The sequence below is a fragment of the Ictidomys tridecemlineatus genome, chromosome 8 (assembly GCF_052094955.1).
Source record: "Ictidomys tridecemlineatus isolate mIctTri1 chromosome 8, mIctTri1.hap1, whole genome shotgun sequence".
NCBI lineage: Eukaryota > Metazoa > Chordata > Mammalia > Rodentia > Sciuridae > Ictidomys > Ictidomys tridecemlineatus.
The window spans coordinates 87,269,557-87,287,904 of NC_135484.1; the positions used below are offsets into that span (position 1 = coordinate 87,269,557).

An 18,348-nucleotide genomic window follows, 5' to 3' on the forward strand; every position below is an offset into this window, starting at 1 on the left:
TCTGGCTATTGGAGTTTAGAAAAAGTTTTCCTTGATGAAAGAAGCTTTCTTCTCTCTCCCTCTCAATCGTTTTAAATTCAGAAGCGGGGGAGGGAGGGGGCTGTGGGGGATCCCACATTCCCTAAGCAAAGTGTTCATACTGTTTCAGGAGCCAGCATTCCCTCTAGCATCATCAAAGCCTAGCTGTTTGCAAGCCATAAAAGGAGTTACACCCTAGGGTTGGTCTGAAATTTGGCATAGTTTTGAAGCAAGCTGCAAAGACCTCATGCAAAGGAATGTCACTACAGGTAGAACTGCAGTGAGGCCAGGGGCTGGATGTTAAAGCTCTCCTGCCCTACTCCTCCCAAATATTTTCCTCCAGAATATTCCCCCAGCTTCTACTGGCAAAGAAAGATTTACAGAATCTTACTGTAAAGGGGAACCTTTCCATTCTTGTTTTTTCCATTCTAGTCAAAACACTGACGTGCAACTAATGATTAAATTGAAGTATCATGTGATTCCCATTTTCAGTTTTGAATTCCTTTTGGGAAAAATAGGCATTATACCCTCCCTTCTTCACAAACCTCTCCCCCCTGTTATTTTGGTACCAGGAATTGAACGCAGAGGGGCTTAACCACTGAGTCATATCCCCAGCCCTCTTTTAAAAAATATTTTATTTAGAGACAGGGTTGCGCTGAGTTGCTTAGTGCCTCACTTACTTGCTGAGGTTGGCTTTGAGATCACAATCCTCCTGCCTTGGCCTCCCAAGCCACTGGAATTACAGGTGTGCACCACTGTGCCCAGCTACAAATGCCCTTCTTTTTAATGCACTCCAGGAAGGTGAGGTCAAGTGAAGCCAGCTCCCATGTTGAGGGAGGACCCTTTCGTTCAGAAGCTTGGAAGTTTGAAATGCATTTATTATAATGGGTTTCAAAAAACTGGTCTCCATAAGGGGGTTGGTATTTTTATTCAATGGATAAGGGGGTGTTAGGACACCACCTTAACTTGGTCATTGTTGCCTAAAGGGCTTCACTAACCCCTGTGTGCTGTTTTCTCTAGAGAGGTCCACCAGGTGAGCAGGGGCCTCCTGGGCCTCCCGGGCCCCCTGGAGTTCCGGGCATCGATGGCATAGATGTAAGTTGCTGACTGCAGGCACCTTCTTTTCTGGAGCCTGCTCTTTTCCACACTCTCCCCTTACTGTCACCTGCGTAAAGTTGGGACTTGACAGAAATGAGAGCTGAGGGTTGGATCTTAGAGCCTGAGGACTTTTGGAAAAACAGTGCTAGACGTGTCTTTTCCAGTTGCCCATGAACCTCCACCTTTTGGCCCTTACCCTGTCTTTGTGTCTGTGGTTAGCTCACCTGAGATTGTCCCGGAGCCGATCTAGGCTTCTACTCATGAACTGATCTTTTCTTCTGTGCCTCCAGGGTGATCGAGGTCCTAAGGGTCCCCCAGGCCCACCGGTAAGTTGATTGGTGCAGCGACACCCCAATTCCTTCCTTTAGGTGTGTTTTGCAGCCACATGTGCCCAAAGAGTCTCAACTTTGCATTATTTTCTCTGTCTCACCTTCTCCCTGCACAGGGTCCTCCTGGAGAACCAGGAAAGCCAGGAGCTCCGGGAAAGCCTGGCACACCTGGAGCTGATGTAAGTAGGCGGAAAAATGGGCAAGAGTGATGGGAAGTGCACCCAGCCCCGGGTGTGGGATGTGTGATCCTGAGCTTAGTCTTGATTATAACTCCTGACCTGTGGAGCTGTTATTTTCCCCCAAAGGGGCTTGAGAAGTTGGAGCTCCCTACCTCTTGGCTCCCAGGAAGGGAACTCAGATGAAGGCGATTCAGCACATTTCCTTCTTCTAGAAAACAGTGGGTTTCTGATTCTAACAGTCAACTCCTTGTTCACCCATTGATCTCAACCCCACCATGGGCACAGGGAGGAAAGGGCCCCAGTGATGGTGGTAGTGATGGCTAAGGGTGACAACAGCTGGTCTCGCCCTTTTTCTGGTACTCTCTGAATTAATTGAGGAAAAAAAAAATACTTGCAGACAGGCAAAGGGGCAGAGCACTTTTAATCGAAAGAAATAGAAAAAGAAGTGTTGACCATTTCTCTGCAGAGGCAGAGAAAAAGAAGTGTTGACCATTTCTCTGCAGAGGCAGAGAAATGGTCAACACTTAACAAATAGGAAGTTCAAAACTGGTTTTTCTGCTTTCCCTTTTTTCGGGAGGAGGGGGCGGTGGTGAGCGTTACTGACAGAATTGAGTTGGCTAGGGTTAGTTGAAGATTGGGAACCAGCAACTTCTCTCCAATGTACCCTAACTCCTCCCCCCATAGGAAGGAAGCTCAGATGCTGAGATAAATGGTAAATAATATTTCTTCAGAGTAAAATGACATCAGGATTCTCAGTTTCTCCTCTCTCCATGCATTCTAATACTTAATGAGGTCCCTTTACAGACTAGTTCTAGATTTTGTTCCTGGAATACAAAATGAAGGAAGAAATGGCATCTATTCTCAGAGAACATACAATGGCACCCCTCCCCAGTTTTCCAAAACCTTTCTAAATAAAAAGGCATTCCAAAACCTACAGTGATAATTTCCAAGAATTTTTGACTAGAGTTTAAGACAGATCCTTTATTTTCAGAGAGAGAAAAAAATAGCTGGATTTTACCTGTTGTTAAGACATGCTGTCTCTGTCAGGATTACCACAGTGAGGGTACTTTTTTGTGTCATTTAATGCTTCAGGAGTTAGGCTTTGTTTTACATTTCAAAGGCCCTGGTTTGAATTTTCTCTGTATGTAAAATGGTAGTACCTGAGGTGCCCATAGACTGATATTTGAATATACAAACTGAAATTATATAACTTTCTGGCTGTCCAAGCTCTTTGAAACTACATTACTTGAAATTGCCATATCATAATAAAATTGCCTGATGGATACAAGACCACTAGATGAACTAGTAGTCTAATATGAGCTACGCTTTTTTCTACATTCCTTTGAAACTTCACCTGATCTTTTGGATAAAAACAAAATTTCCAATTAAATTTTTAAAAAATTTGTTTGGATAGTTGAAGCATAAACCAGTTATCTTAAGTCTTATTATTAATTTGCAGTATAATTTTGGCAGGAGGCTAGATTTAGCTGCCCCTCAGTTTTAGTAGTGCTTTTGTAACTTGCTCAACAAATTCTTTATCTCATATCATAATGTCATAAAGACAATCCTTGTTTTTTGTTTTATAATTTCCCCACGTGAACATAAATTTTTGACAAACAAATGAAAGTGCTTTGAAATTTATATTGTCAACATAATTGCAAGTATTTTTCTTTGTCTATATTTGCAGTACCATCAGGACAAAACAAACTATGCTTCAAATATGAAAAGTCGCAGAGGGCTGAGACTTCTTAGATATTTGAGATTTGACCTTGGAAGGTATTTCAGGGAGAAATGGATGAGGCCATTGTGTCAGTCTCCTGGGACAGAAGAGGAAGTCAAAAGCTAAGAGAAAGAGAGGAAAGAAAAAAAAAAAAGGATAAAACCCATACACGTGCCTGTATTTTAGGCATTCTTAGGTCTAAGGGAAAAATAAACTAGACTGTGCATTTGTTGAGAGCTTTTTCTTCAAGCACTATTACAAATATTATTTCCTTTAGCCTTATAAAGGAACATTTCTGTGGAAAGTAGACTGGCTTAATGTTACTTTCCACAGATAATGAAAAAAAAATTATTATGAGGATAAGTTTTTTTCTGTAGGACCCAGGGTTATTTACTTAGTGCATGAGAAAGCAAACGAATCTGTACATCTTGATTATTTTGAGGGGACTCTCTAGGCCTGACTCATGCAGATACAAATGAGGTTCTTAGCAGATGAATAACTGGAGAGAATAAAGAGAAAAAGTGATAGTGACTTTCTAGCATGCAAATTGCCACACAAGAATGATATGGATAATTTAATGGCTATTAAAAACCATTTGCAATTGATATTTTATGATTTTTTTGGTATGTTTCATATCCTGTAACTATTGAATTGAAGTCACATGGGACTTTTAGAATTGGAAAGTTTTCTTAGTCTACTCTTTGGTTGATTTGACATGTAAAAAAGTATTTTAGTCTAAATTGGGAATGGACACTTGAAAGGAAGTAGAAGGAGTTTACTGTCTGCTTGTATTTAGCCATCCGGGAATCAAACAAGTAGGAAATCATCGCAAGTCCTTTCTTGGAAGTGAACCTAAAGACCTTAATCCTCCAATCTTTTGTCTTCTGTTCTTTGGTTCATTGCAAATCTTATTTTTTTTGCTAACATTAAGAAACTGGTTAGTTGGATGTTGGAAGAATCTTAAAGCAATACAGTTCGAAGTTTATTTACTATGTGGAGTGGATTTTTGGCATAAAATATAAAAGTGTCATAGAAGCTATGCTTCTGGAGGAACCCCTTGAGTCTTAGCAGATGAGCTGTTGGAATGTGGAAGGAAACCATCACAAAGAACCGGTATTCTATGACAAATAGCAGCATTAAATTTCAGAATACAGCATCGGCATTAATTATCTCATATAGAACTTTGTTTGCATAAACACCCTTATGAAGGCATTTCTCTCTACTACTGGTGATATTTCCCTCTGTAATTTCTTTGAAATAAGATCTAGAAAATTTTATTGCAAATTGGATTTTGAAAAGTGTGTGTGTGTTGTAGACACATATTTCAAATCTCTTCCTTTTTAGTTTAAGTTGATTCTTCTTTTTACCTATGAATGAATAAAATTAGAGATATCAGAGTTCAGTCATAACCTTGTTCCAAAGGACAATTATGTTATTATCATCAATTTTATCAATAGAGCTATCCTTTTTTAAAGAAATTTTTATGTTTTTTTAGTTACTTAACTTACTAATTAATTTCTTTTTTGGTACTGGGAATTGAACCCAGGAGGACTTTACCACTGAGCTACACCTTCAGCCCCCCCCCCCTTTTTTTTACTAAGTTGCTGAGGCTGGCCTCAAACTTATGATCCTCCTACTTCAGCCTCCTGAATTGCTGGCACCACAGGCATGCACCACTGTGCCTAAGTCAATAAAAATATTCTTAAAAGTGCTCTTTGTTGTGACATGCTCAGAGGTCTGTAATAATATCTTATAATCTTTCCTATAAGATCCACATGAGACAAATAGAAGAGGAATAAGAATTATATAGATATTATAGCTGAACCATGCTATTATCCTCTGAATGTACAAGTTTTATCCCTGACAGATGTCTATGAGTAGGATAGTGAGTTAAGAAATTATCCTGAAAGGTCAGTGTTGGTGCAAATAATCAGACATCGAAGAAACATGAGGAGACTCAGAAGTATAGTGCTGTGATTAACAACTAGACTCTTTGTTAGTTTGTTTGTAGGACCCTAACTGAATGAGGAACAGCATTTAGAACATGATAGATTTAAACAACTTGCCCAGGATTACATCTACTAAGTAGCAGAGTCAAGATTTAAGCTAAAAATGAAGATCATATGGAAGGAAAAGTGTAATATCCTACTTAAAAGTCTAACTCATATTAACATTTCTCAGTCATCAGGTATTGAGTGTGTTTGATGCCAGGGGCAATGTACTATAACTGTAATGCACATGTAGTTCTTGTCCTTGTGGAGTTTATGGTTTTCTACATAGTTATTTCATAATAGACCTCACTGTAACATCTGACACCAGATCCATTTTCAATTTAATTCAAAGAATTTCCCAATGAAGGACATAATTTACCATATCCTATGGAGGATAGTTTAGATATGAAGTAACCTATAAATAGTTTTTAGGTTATTCAGCCATCTACTGGGTTCTGCTTTATATATTGCAGCTGAAATTCTACCATATATAGTAATTAATGTCCTAAATCTTATCAATTATTCTGGTCACATATTGAAGAAGCCTAGTTTATATGAAAATCGACTAGGATTGGTCTTGGAGGGTATATACATTAAGTGGGTGTTGGAGGATCTATTAGTTAAATATGCCTCTTTGGTCTTGGAGGGTATATACGTTAAGTGGGTGTTGGAGGATCTATTAGTTAAATATGCCACAAGGTTTCTACATTTTATATGCTGTGAGTGCTGACAGTGTTCTGTATGTGTGGTTTCTTTGTTGAGATATAAAAGCAAACATTCCATTACCATCAATGCTCAGCTACTAATTATACTGGGGCTTATTTCCAGATTACAGTGTTGTAATTAGGCTAGGGCAAGTAACAATCTAAGACAGTCTGTCAGAAATTCTTTCCTGTGTGTTTAATAGTTTTCTACCTTGGTAAGTTTCTAAGTAATTAATATTTTTCAAACAAAATTTCTTTGACTCACTCTCAGGAGTTGTTACAGATATTGATGTAGAGAAATATAAAAATGATAGTCCAGGAACTGGTTTCTATATGAATCACATGAAAGCATTTTATTAATGCCTAAGCAGACTATGACAAACTAAATATGAATTTTGACAATCCATTTTTAAGTAGGGCTTTCATATTTTTAAGAAATCTTTTCCTGAATATTATTTGAGTCTTTTCAAAATCTTGATACTAGAAAGAATTTTTAAGGCATTTATGTATGCATGTATATATGTTCATATACAGATATTTATCTTTAGGAAGGTGTAATTTTAAGTTTGCATTGTAAATGATGTCAGAAAGTGTCATAGAGCAAAGAAAAAATTTTAAAAATAACAGTGCATCTGCACTAAGTATGGAAATTCAGATGTATGTGTAGCATTAATTATGCTTTCATATCTTTTATTTGAGGATGATGATAAAATAAGTATTAGTGGGACTGGGGTTGTGGCTCAGTGGTAGAGCGCTCACCTGGCATGTGTGAGGCACTGGGTTTGATCCTCAGCACTACATAAAAATAAAATAAAGGCATTGTGTCTACCTACAACTAAAAAAAAAATCCATACATATTTAAAAAATATTAGTGGAGACAATAAGGATGTTTAGAGGATTATTTCATACAATTGTATTAAATATGATAGTTACAAATGTGTTTTATAATACTAGGCTTCAATTATACATAGAAAATGGATATATGGACTTATATATTTAATTATAGCCATATTTTTTAAGAAAGACAATGTGATAGGATATGCTTTCAAACATTTGACTTTAAAAGTTAATATTCTTTTATAAGCAATTGCCACTTGCTAGAGATGGCTAGAGGAATTTAAGGAATTATAGGCAATAATGAGATCATTTATGTTTAATTTCTATTGAATAATTTTAACTTTCCAGATATTGTTGTACTTTAGTTAAGGAGACACATAATATTATTTATTTTATAAATGAAGGAGATACATAAAACCTTAGTTAATGGTAAAGCCAGACACATAAGACTTAGTTGTTAGAACACCATAATTATTATATTGCATTTTCTCAAAGCAAAGGACAAAAGGCATTACGTTATTGAACCCTGTGACAAATGACATAGTTAGCAGAAAGTTAGGAATATGATATAAATAAGTAGTAGGCAGAGCTCATGTTGTATCACCTTTGTATAAGAATATAGAAGGTATTACTTTATAAATATGTGTATTTACATATGTAAACATGCTACAGATAACTAACAAATAAAGTGAAATTTTCTACCTACTTGTTTACCTGTGAATGTTATGATAGTTCTAATTTCACTATCTTGCTTTGTCAGGGTTTAACAGGACCTGATGGATCCCCTGGCTCTGTTGGTCCAAGGGGACAAAAAGTAAGTTAGGCACCTGGTACCGACTGATGATATTTCTCAAATGCTGAAGTATAATTTTATTGTAGTGTTTGCAAGTCAACTAATGAGTTAAGCTAGGACATAGCTGAAATACTTTTTCAACTAAAATTGTGTTTAGAAATACTAAGATGCAGTATTTTTGTGATTTCAATATTTATGCAGCTTACATATTTACATAATTATGCTTCAAAAACCTAAGTACAATGAAGCTATTTTATTTTTAGGGAGAACCTGGAGTACCTGGATCTCGTGGATTTCCAGTAAGTATCTGCAAAGCCACAGAATTGAAAATTTCCTATCTTTAGGTGAAATTCTGTTACTGGAATTTTCTTAAAATGCAGTTTCCTATATAATACACATGACAAAGAGCTTTATAACTTATCTGGTATGGTAAGTATTCCTACTGTGAATAAAAACTGTTCAGAGGCGTTTGAATATACGAACAAAATACATATATCTATTCACAGGTGTTAATTCTCAGAAGACAACTCCCTCTCTACTGCATTGATAGAAAACATTTTTTTTGCACAACATGAGCAAATTCAGTGTTAAGACCATTCATCACATCACTTTCTTTACAACTGGTTTTATCTCCAGTGAAATATCAAATAATGAGTCATTATTGCCTGCCTGACTCCATGGCTAGTCTTTTCCTACGCTGCACAATCCCTCAGATTTGTGCTATTTGTATGTTTAAGAGGACTAGGTTCTTAGGCTATTTTTTCTTTCTATGTTGTCCTTTGCTCTTGCCATTAATCTGTGTCCCCCTCCCCACCATTTATACTTTTTTCTTTGCCATATTTCAGCATCTATCAATTTGTTCATTAAAAGCCTATTTTCAGACGTGAATAGCATGCTCCACAGCATTTTTCAACTCAGATCTCAACATCTTATATTTAGTGAAATTTGTCAAACATCTAAGTCTCTGATGAAATAATTTATTGATTAATTTGTTATCATGAAGCATAACAGCTATTTCACAAATTGATCTATATATTGAAATGTTCAGATGAGAGTAATTTTTCAAAGAAAGCATTCAAAAATCCCACACATTATTAAAACATACTGCCATACAAAGTTCTTGCCTGTTTGTCTGCCTAACTGATTAGAAATATTAATATCACTATCAAAGGATGTGCACTGATTACATGGGATGCTTTATATATATACTGATACTTTAGAAAAGCAAATCTGGAGTAAAAATATGACATAAGTATAGTATCACAGACAGCTGAAAATAAAAACTACTCAAGCCAATATAGGAATAAAAAGAATAATGAGAAATCCTAAGGGGGAAAATTGAAATTAAAAAGAAAAGAGAGGGAACAGGAATTTTGGGTTGTTAATGTTCAATTTTAAGTTCAACAAGCATATTGTTAGAGTTGATTTTATATATATACCCATTTATATATATATATACGGCCCTGTGCTAGAATTGGGGCTGGTTAAGATAAATCAGAAGTGGTTTCAATCCATGATTATATGTAGTCTGGTGTTGATGAAGAGATTCAAAGCATAAAGGAGAGGGCAATAGAATAACTAGCTTTGAAGTCAAATTTAGTCTATTACATTAGAATCCCATTATACGTTGCTTCAGGAGTGACACCAGTTTACTTTCTAGAAATATCATCCTACCTGTCAAAATGGAGGTATGTTTCTGACCTTTCCCCACCAGCCTCTCTGTGCTGAATGCTTGTTTGGGCAACTTCTAAACACCATATATTATATACCATGAAAGTATATTGTTTTCAGTGTAGGTTTCTTGTACAACACTACAAGTGAATTAAATCTTTAAACTGGTTGTGATGTGCCAGTTTGTGAGTGATGGTAAGTTCTCCTGAGGGCAAGCTTCAATGGCTTCTTTACTTTGATTTTCTTTTTTAAAAAGATTAGAAAAATAAGGCTGTTTAGCATGGATATTGGAGGAAAGTTTGAGGAGCCGAAACAAGCTCCTGCTTCCTTTAGAAGCAGAGCCATGTTTGCTTTTCATTATACAGTGTTTTCTTTAGAATGAGCATCATATATTTATTCTGTATTAGAAAGTATGGGTTTGAATCAAGTTGTGTTTGTGTCTATGTTTATACTAAGTATAAACCACTTGCAATAAATATTTTTATTCTACTCTTTTAGGGTCGTGGCATTCCTGGACCCCCTGTATGTATCATTTATCATTGACTTTTATGTAGTCTATAAAAATGGCCTATTTCTCAAATCCTGACCTTAATTTTTGACTAATACTAACCGTTGGGGATTATAGAGTTTTAGTTACATCATCTAACGTGCCTACTAATGATAATACCCCTATTCTGCTAGACAAAATATATTTACTAATTTAGGAAATTTCTGTTCCATTGTAACTAAATTTTGGCCAAATGAGTTATTGCCACATTGGACATTAAAGCTAATTCTAGGCCTGTTATTTATTATGTTTAATGCCATTTGTGATAGATTATAAAATATCCATAAATTACCTTGTCACTTTGATTTGTCACTTTGATTTCTCAACTTCAGGGTCCTCCTGGGACAGCAGGTCTTCCTGGAGAACTTGGCCATGTAGGACCTATTGTGAGTACCACAGTGCATTTTGATAGACATTTGCTGATTTAATAGAAGGTGTTACTAGCCAGGTAAATTATCCTAACAGTACACTACTCCCTCCTGCTAATTCAAAAGTGGCAGATAAATTTTATTCCAGTTCATAATATTGATGAGAACTAGGAGTAATAATGCTTCAGAGTGATTTTAATTTTTTCCCTGAATTTTTCAGCTAAACTTTTCTCCCCAAATTCCTAATTGATTGTCATATAATGGAATGTCACCCCCATTTTATAGACTCTCAGCTAGGGTTTGGGTCCAGTGGCTATTGTATTAGACTTTCCACATTAAATTAAAAAATAGACTGGGTTATTACCAGGTATATTTGTTAGGATCATTGTATTATAATGAAAATTTAACTTGAAACATTAAGGTGCTGAACTTAGAGCAAAAATTGCTGATAAAAAGTGCTTCACGTGGATATTCATGAAGCATTTCAAAAGTGTTGAAGTATTGATGTTACGAGAAGGTAGGTAATTGTAAACTCATTGAGGAAAGGGACCATTTTATTATATACCTTTCCTGCTTCTCTCTGTGTGCTTACTGTTTGCAAATTTATTTACTAAAGAAATGAATGAATATGATTATACATTTAAAATAATTATAAGATGCTTTTGATTTTTTATGGTAGGACATTAAGAAGGAAAACATGCCAAGAGTAAATATTGGCTATTGAGAGTAATTGGAACCCTTTTTCATCTGAACAGCTTAGTTAGCCATTTTTGCTTTCTGTGTATTGCAAGAGTGCAATGACAGACAAAATGATAGACCAGAAAAACTGCAGCAGCAAGAATCAGACACTGCTGAGATTAACATTGCACTTCATAGCTTCAGGTTGGGTGCAAGCTTTCTTTTGCTTTGATTAGGTGGTCAGCCCTAGCAGTATTGGTTGTTCTGGCCCTTCTGTAAATCAACTAGAAAAATGCATAGGGGTTCTCATTTGTTTTCAGAGTAGATAAAGTGATCATCCTACACAGAAAAAAATGGGCTTTATTTTTTTCTCTGTGTCTCCCTTTGCTTTGTTTTATAACTTGGTGAGACTAGAACTCCTTTATTATTCTGGTTTTGTAGAACTAATTGGATTTGGTGGCAGGTCTATGCATGACTGAGCTCTGTAGGGGTTTCTAGTAATGCCATTCTCTCATGCCTCGATGGTTTTGTGTACTGTGTTTTGACACATGTATAATCACCATGTCATGATTTTTCAAATGACTTAGGGTGACCCTGGGAAAAGAGGACCACCTGGCCCCCCAGGCCCTCCAGGACCCAGTGTAAGTTGTTTACAACATGAATTTCCTTTGCTTCTGAGGGTTAGGACTATAAAAATCTAAGAACCAGAAATGGAAATGCCTATTAATTGAGTCATTAGATTCTAATACTCCCAAAATGGCTACCGAGTTTTTCATCCATTTAGAGTGTGGTTCTTTTTAAGGCCAGAAAAGTAGAAGGATCACAGTAATTTAAAAGGTAGTTTCACAAAGCAAGTCTTACTCTTTACATGTGAAAACCTTTGACACTGATTTTTCAAATGCTCAAAACTTTGACATATAAAAGAAGCATTTTCAAATGTACTTGTTACAAATTTTTCTCAGTAGCAAATTTACAAAAGAGGAGTTTAAGTAGGAGGTGATACAAATTTTAAATTTATATGTTATAGATCCTTTTTTTTTTAGCCCCCTATTCCGCTTCTCATTTCATCTCTTTTTAATCCCCTGAAAAAAAATGATCTACTGCAAATTAGGAGTCTTCAAAGGGAATATGCCCATGAGTCAAGTTTTTAGAATATTAGCATATTATATGCTGCTATTTGTGCCTTGTATATTATGAAACATATATATTTAATTATATCTTTACCTAATGAACTTTCTATATTACTGTGTTTGAATTAATTATTTAGTTATATTGTTAACTTTAATATTTCATTTACTTTAGGGAACAATTGGCTTTCATGACGGAGATCCACTGGTAAGATGTTTTCCTTTGAACAAAATGTAGTTTTGTAGTCTCCAGATGAGTTGTCTTTGAAATGATCTTTCTGGAACATACTGTGCTTCTATGTTTTACTTTTGCTCAGATGGCAGAAAATCTGTAGCATTAGTGGACTGGTGGCTTATATATCCTCAGACTATAACAGTTTTTCATTATAGAAGTATCTATTTTTTCTATAACATTTTTACTTTATGTCTAAGGCATGCTTTTCACTAGAGTACATCAATATTAGGAGATATTTTACACGTAGATTAATATTGAAATGATAATGATAAGCTGTACTAAGCACAATGTGGGCCCCTTGATGGGGGTATGAACTTCAGGATATGGCTAGTCCAGTAAAGACGGAGGAAAATGATCACGTCATGGCAAAACTCATTGTCTTTAAACATTGCACTTCTTTAATATAGTAGATCTGAAATGAATATGGAAAAATATTAACATTTATTAAATGCATGAATAAATGGGTGAATGCATAGGAAGGTACTTGTTATATTCTTTATACTTTTCTGGAAGTTAGAAATATTAGTTTAAAAATTCAGGAAAAAGGAGGAAATGGATATTTGAATTTATTTAATGACTATAATTACATTAGGGTTTAATAGCTAGAATCCTTTACAAATTTGGCCCTTTCACAAAGTGGGCTCTGGTTCATGGTGTCTTTATTGCTTTCTTGTAGTGTCCAAATTCCTGTCCACCAGGTCGCTCTGGATATCCAGGCCTTCCAGGCATGAGGGTAAGAGAATAATCTCCTTATATTATTTCCTAGATTATTATCCACAGAAAAAAATGGAACCTTCAATTAAAGCACTATCCTTCCTGGTGTGAAGATCCCATTCAGATGGAGCAGTCTAGTCTGTGTTGGCTTACTCTGTGCCTTAGTTTGTGGGCTTATTAAACCTGGAATTCTAGCTGGGGCCCCCCAAGACATAGGTGCTTAATATAGATACCCCTGAAGTTTAGAGCACAAATGCCAGTAAAATACAGGAGACTGAGGGAGGCTTGAACATCAAATCAAGGGCCAGAAGTTTGCCTCCAACAGAGGAAGACAGTGGTGAGAACGAGGGGAGAGGACAATCCACAAAATTCTTTGAGAATATTTTGCTTAAAAAAACAAAACAAAAACAAAAACAAAAAACTGGAAAATTGGGAAAACTGTGCAAAATAAGTAGGAAAAGAGACTTTCCTGAAAGTGTTTTTCTCTGCCATCATAATTACTTAGAAATATTACATAAAAACAAGTAAATAAATGCCAACTGCTGGGATAAATGGCTTTCTCTCTCTAGTCTCTGAGTCTAAAGTGATTTTGAGAAATTCCAGAAAATTTGAGAAATTCCTTGGGGCTTTACTGTGATCTGGAAGGCTCCAAGGTACTGATTTTCCCAGAGTTTTTCTTGTTGATTTTTGGTGGTTTCCCTCAACTGTGGAGTTGGGCCTGGGTTGGTGTCTTATTTTACAGAAAGGCTGGAGAGAAGTCAAAGTCCTGACAGACTTACCTTGGGGATGTTGTCTCATAGTTTGCCTCATGTTACTGCCCACAGTGTACATAAGCTTAGAACAGGTGGCCTGACAAGAGAGGTCAGGGATTGTCTTCATACTACGCAGCCTTTGCTTACTGCCCTTCGATGCCTTCCCTTTGCACCTACAGTAGTGTACAGGAAGAGGCAGAGAGCTGTGCATGTGGGGAAGTGCCCTTCTTATGCTCAATCTTTCCCCTCTCCAGAAATCAGGTGGGAATGGAAGCAGAAGGGTTTCCAGCAGCCACAGAAGCAGGGCATAGCCAGGTGAGCTGGGTCAGGGCTGCTTTTTCTGAAAAGTTCAGTCCAGTACAGAAAAAGGCTCAGTGCTCTAAACCACTCCAGGAGAAGTGTGGAACCCAGATTTGTGAAACAGCAGGCAGGTATCAATAAATCTTGGTGTTAAACTGGGTAATGTGGCTTTTTAAAATTCTAGAACAATGTTTTCCTAGTAACTAAAACTGATATATACTATATACAGTAGTCATGTAATACACATAGTACTGTTTAGGTCATTTAAGGCAGTAATTTTCTTTGTGACATAACCTTTTTCTTAGTAGTACCTTGACAAGGACTTTGGGAAGCAGAATCATTTTATGAACCCTCTGACAGTTTTGTCAAGCCCAATAAATTATATATGTACATATATAATTTATATACTTGATATAATTTTTATATATATTCAAAAATATATGATATTATCTATTTTTTTTATTTTTGCATTTGCTAGGGCCATAAAGGTGCTAAAGGAGAAATTGGTGAACCAGGGAGACAAGGACACAAGGTAAGACAAATGAGTATTTAGTGAGTAAATTGTGATTAGGAGGTAGTGACCATTTTTTAAAAAATATTTATTTTTTAGTTGTAGTTGGACACAATACCTTTATTTTATTTATTTATTTTTAATATGGTGCTGAGGATCAAACTCAGGGCCTTGTACAAACAAGGCAAGCATTCTACCACTGAGCCACAACCCCAGGCGGGTAGTTTTTATTTTAACCAACTATAAGGAATAATACAGCATTTGTTGTATTTTGTCTTTCTATTTCAAATGATGTTTGAAGTATTCTCTGTAGGTGCATTAATATTCCAACTAAGCATAATAAATTGTCTAATTATAAAAAACAAAGAAGGCACTGGACATTTTAATTTTCTTCCAGTGCAGCTATTTTTTATTTCCTTTCCTTTCCTTTTCAAATCAATCACATTTAGCTTTTTTCCTTGATGCTTATGATAGTTGAACATTCAACTAGTTGTTCTACCACATAAGAAAAATTTTTGATATTCGTAAAATTTTATGCAATGTGTTGTTGAGCTTAGAAAACAGAGAATTTGCTAACTGGCTTTTGACTTCTCATCTGAAGTTCTGAAATAATTTTTCTGTTTATCTCTGATTTCATTTCAATATGACATAGATTTTGAGTAAACTGGAAGTTAGTGGTAACTTCTGTTATTATGTGGATGTAAACATGGAATCTATAGCACAACTTGCACCAGGGCAGCTGTGCCCTGTAGAAAAACCAAGACTGAAATTTAAAGCAAGGTGACCTATTTGCCATTTTTTTAAAAATCTACTAAGGTTACTCATCTTTTAATGATCTAAGAATTTTATTCTATGCACAATGGAACTTTTGTCTTGGTACATTTTATATTTTACAAAGTCAAGTCAATCTATTCTTAATGCAGATCTGGTAGGCTTTTCATTGTTGTTGACAATTCTACACCTATACTGGCTAGAGGCAAGAGATTAGTCTTTTTTTATTTTGGAAGTAAAGAGATAGAGAGGCAATTTATTAATGTCTTTAAACATTAATATCCTTGAACTCCTTAGCTAAAATAAGTCTATTGAATAACCTCACATAATCAGAATAAACAGGCCAATTTTATGTACCCTATGGTAGTTCAGACTTTTATTTTAAATGCCCCCCCTTTTTTTTTTACTTAGGCTGTGAAGGCATTTTATTTATCTAAAATGTAATAGCTAGCTTCCTGATGTTAAATTGGAGTAAAATAGAAAAAAAAAATGAGTACTTTGGAAGTGTCTCTGCATGCCCATTTCTTCACTGAATCTCAAAATTTGTGATTTTTAACGTTTAATAAATATTTATTAAGTACCTGCCATGTTCCAGGGTCTATTCTAAGTGCTGGGAACACAGAAGTGAAAAACATGTATAATCACAGGGGAGTGACTAAACTAAGTGTGACATAGACATATGATATTAGTTAGTCACCAAAATAGTTATGCAAGAATATTTAAATTACATCAAAACATATTCATGAAGTAATATGTGTACTGAAGCAAATATAGCAGACTTCTGTTATTTTTGATGTTCTGCATCTCTTCTTTCTCCTTTCGGTGACCCATTCTTTTGGGGAAATTTCTCTCCCTTAACCCATGAATTTGGGGATGAAGCTGTTGATCTCCAGTCTTCCAGTGAAACTAGTATTTTTGGTAACTGTACAAGTTAGTTATTTGGACTCTCAAATCTGGTTTGGGCTTCAGTGGAAAACTTGCACGCTTTTTGCTGTGTTAAGTAATTGCCAAAAATTTTCATTGAACGTTATTAAAAATTCTTTTCATTTATTCCACATTTTTATGTCATTTTAAACTATAAGTGATGTCTTTAAAAAGTTATGTAAGAAAATGACATGACAATAGCTTGTTGATGAATGAGCTCTGAAAGAGATTTCTAACAGATGACCTGGAATGATAGAGATTCTGGAGGCCTGAAGTTTGTATTCAGATTCAAATTTTGCCTTGAATTTTTTATGCAAGTTAGTTAATGAAGACTTTTAAAATTGTTTATGAGTATAGGAATGAATAGTGAAACTTCACTAATTAAGATATGGTACTGGCAAGATCATGCAGCAGATCATCAGTCATTCAAAACCTCTTAGTAAAATGATAATAAGTAATAAATGATAACAAATTTAAAAATTTTTCATTTTAAATTTGTCGTTATGGATAAGGTATGTGCTTTTCATTCAAAGGTAAAATATTGAATGCAAACATATTGCTTAAGGTTTATGGAGAATCTATGGGAAATGATTTATATCCTACTAAGGAAAAAATACAGAGGACCTATTAATAATTGTTGCTTTTGCAGCTGGCTTTATAAATTTGTAGGGAAAAACAAGTAGCATTTAACTATGCACATGTGATGATTATTCACTCCATGGACTACTTAATTCACTAGCTTTTTAATTGGACTGCTTCTTTCCACTGTCAATCATATGTTCTAATGGAATACAATCTGAATATAAATATAAGACTGAAACTAAGGTATAAGACCTCTATAATGCATTAAAAATCAAGTTAAATTATTTAGGCATAATGTAGCTCTTTGACCAATGTGCCTAAATGTTCTATATTAATACTGCTGTTAAATATTTTGTTATGGCCTTATTTTTTGTGAAAAATCTTTAAATGTAAGTTATAGTTGATGGAGTAAGAAAATGAGGGAATTGAAATATGTAATAAAGAAATAATAGTAATGGACTTAAGTCTGATATTATGTACATGTTATAAATAATTTTTCTCATCACTAATTTCACAATTTAAGATATCTATTACCACAAAAAATGTAGGACTATATATGGATTAAAAAAAATAAACCCTCCTAGAGGGAAAGTAATTTTTTTTATAAAATAATATTTCTGTAAGAGGAATCAGATCTCTTTTTGAATCTTCTAACATATTAAAGTATATCAGAGGTTATAATAACAAGATGACAAAATAATAATTAGTTAGAAAATGTGTTGGAAGATGGTCTCATTGGCAATAGCAACCAGATAGTCCAAATACTTTCATATGGAAGCTTAATTTGAAGAAAAGAGTAAAACTTTGTTTGTGAAGATAAAAAGAAAAAAACATTTGACTAAATAGAGAGATACACTAACTTCTGGGAGAGAAAGATTTAATGTAGTCCTGATAGAAAACTAGTAGTATTTTTGGGAATATCTGTCCAATTATTTTAACATTGCTCTAGAAGGGTAAACATTTCAGAAAATCTGAAAAGTAAGAATAACTCTAAAAAGGCAAAGGAATTCTCCCTGAGATGAAAATGTATTACAAAATGTATTACAATAATTAAAATGTTTTCATGTTGGCAACATCATAAGCAGATCAGTGGGATAGAATAGGAAACCTAGAGCCTAATGATTTATACATGTTAAAGATAAATTTCCAATTCTTGTGGAGAGGATCTACTATTCAAGAAATGATATTGGAATCAGTGACCTTTAAATTCTGTGCCAGAAATTAAACTATAGAAGAGTTACTAAAAAAAAAAAAAGTACAGATGAATATTTATTTAATTTGGAGGTGGAAAAGGCTTTTCTATGAGTGAAATCCAAGGTATGAACCATGAAAGAAAAGACTGATTTAAATCCCGTCAAATTGTGTATGGTATGAAAGTGGTAATAAGAAAAGCTAAAATGTAAGCCATAATTAAAATATCCAACAGCTTATGGAAATGTTTATACAATGTTACTGCATATTCCCAATAACACTCCCAACTCTTTCTCTCAAACATGAAC

At 34.9% G+C, this 18,348-nt stretch overlaps 1 protein-coding gene across 6 annotated transcripts in view; it reads left to right on the forward strand.

Moving 5' to 3' along the window:
* Positions 1-18,348, forward strand: part of Col9a1 (collagen type IX alpha 1 chain) — a 120,266-nt gene that overhangs the window by 58,235 nt on the left and 43,683 nt on the right. For all 6 annotated transcript variants that reach the window (XM_078019803.1, XM_078019805.1, XM_078019804.1 and 3 more), the window contains 11 exons: positions 1,039-1,113; positions 1,407-1,442; positions 1,562-1,624; positions 7,637-7,690; positions 7,933-7,968; positions 9,839-9,862; positions 10,220-10,273; positions 11,521-11,574; positions 12,236-12,268; positions 12,972-13,028; positions 14,540-14,593. In XM_078019803.1, coding sequence (XP_077875929.1) covers positions 1,039-1,113; positions 1,407-1,442; positions 1,562-1,624; positions 7,637-7,690; positions 7,933-7,968; positions 9,839-9,862; positions 10,220-10,273; positions 11,521-11,574; positions 12,236-12,268; positions 12,972-13,028; positions 14,540-14,593 — 540 coding nt within the window. The remainder of the gene's footprint in view (positions 1-1,038; positions 1,114-1,406; positions 1,443-1,561; positions 1,625-7,636; positions 7,691-7,932; positions 7,969-9,838; positions 9,863-10,219; positions 10,274-11,520; positions 11,575-12,235; positions 12,269-12,971; positions 13,029-14,539; positions 14,594-18,348) is intronic.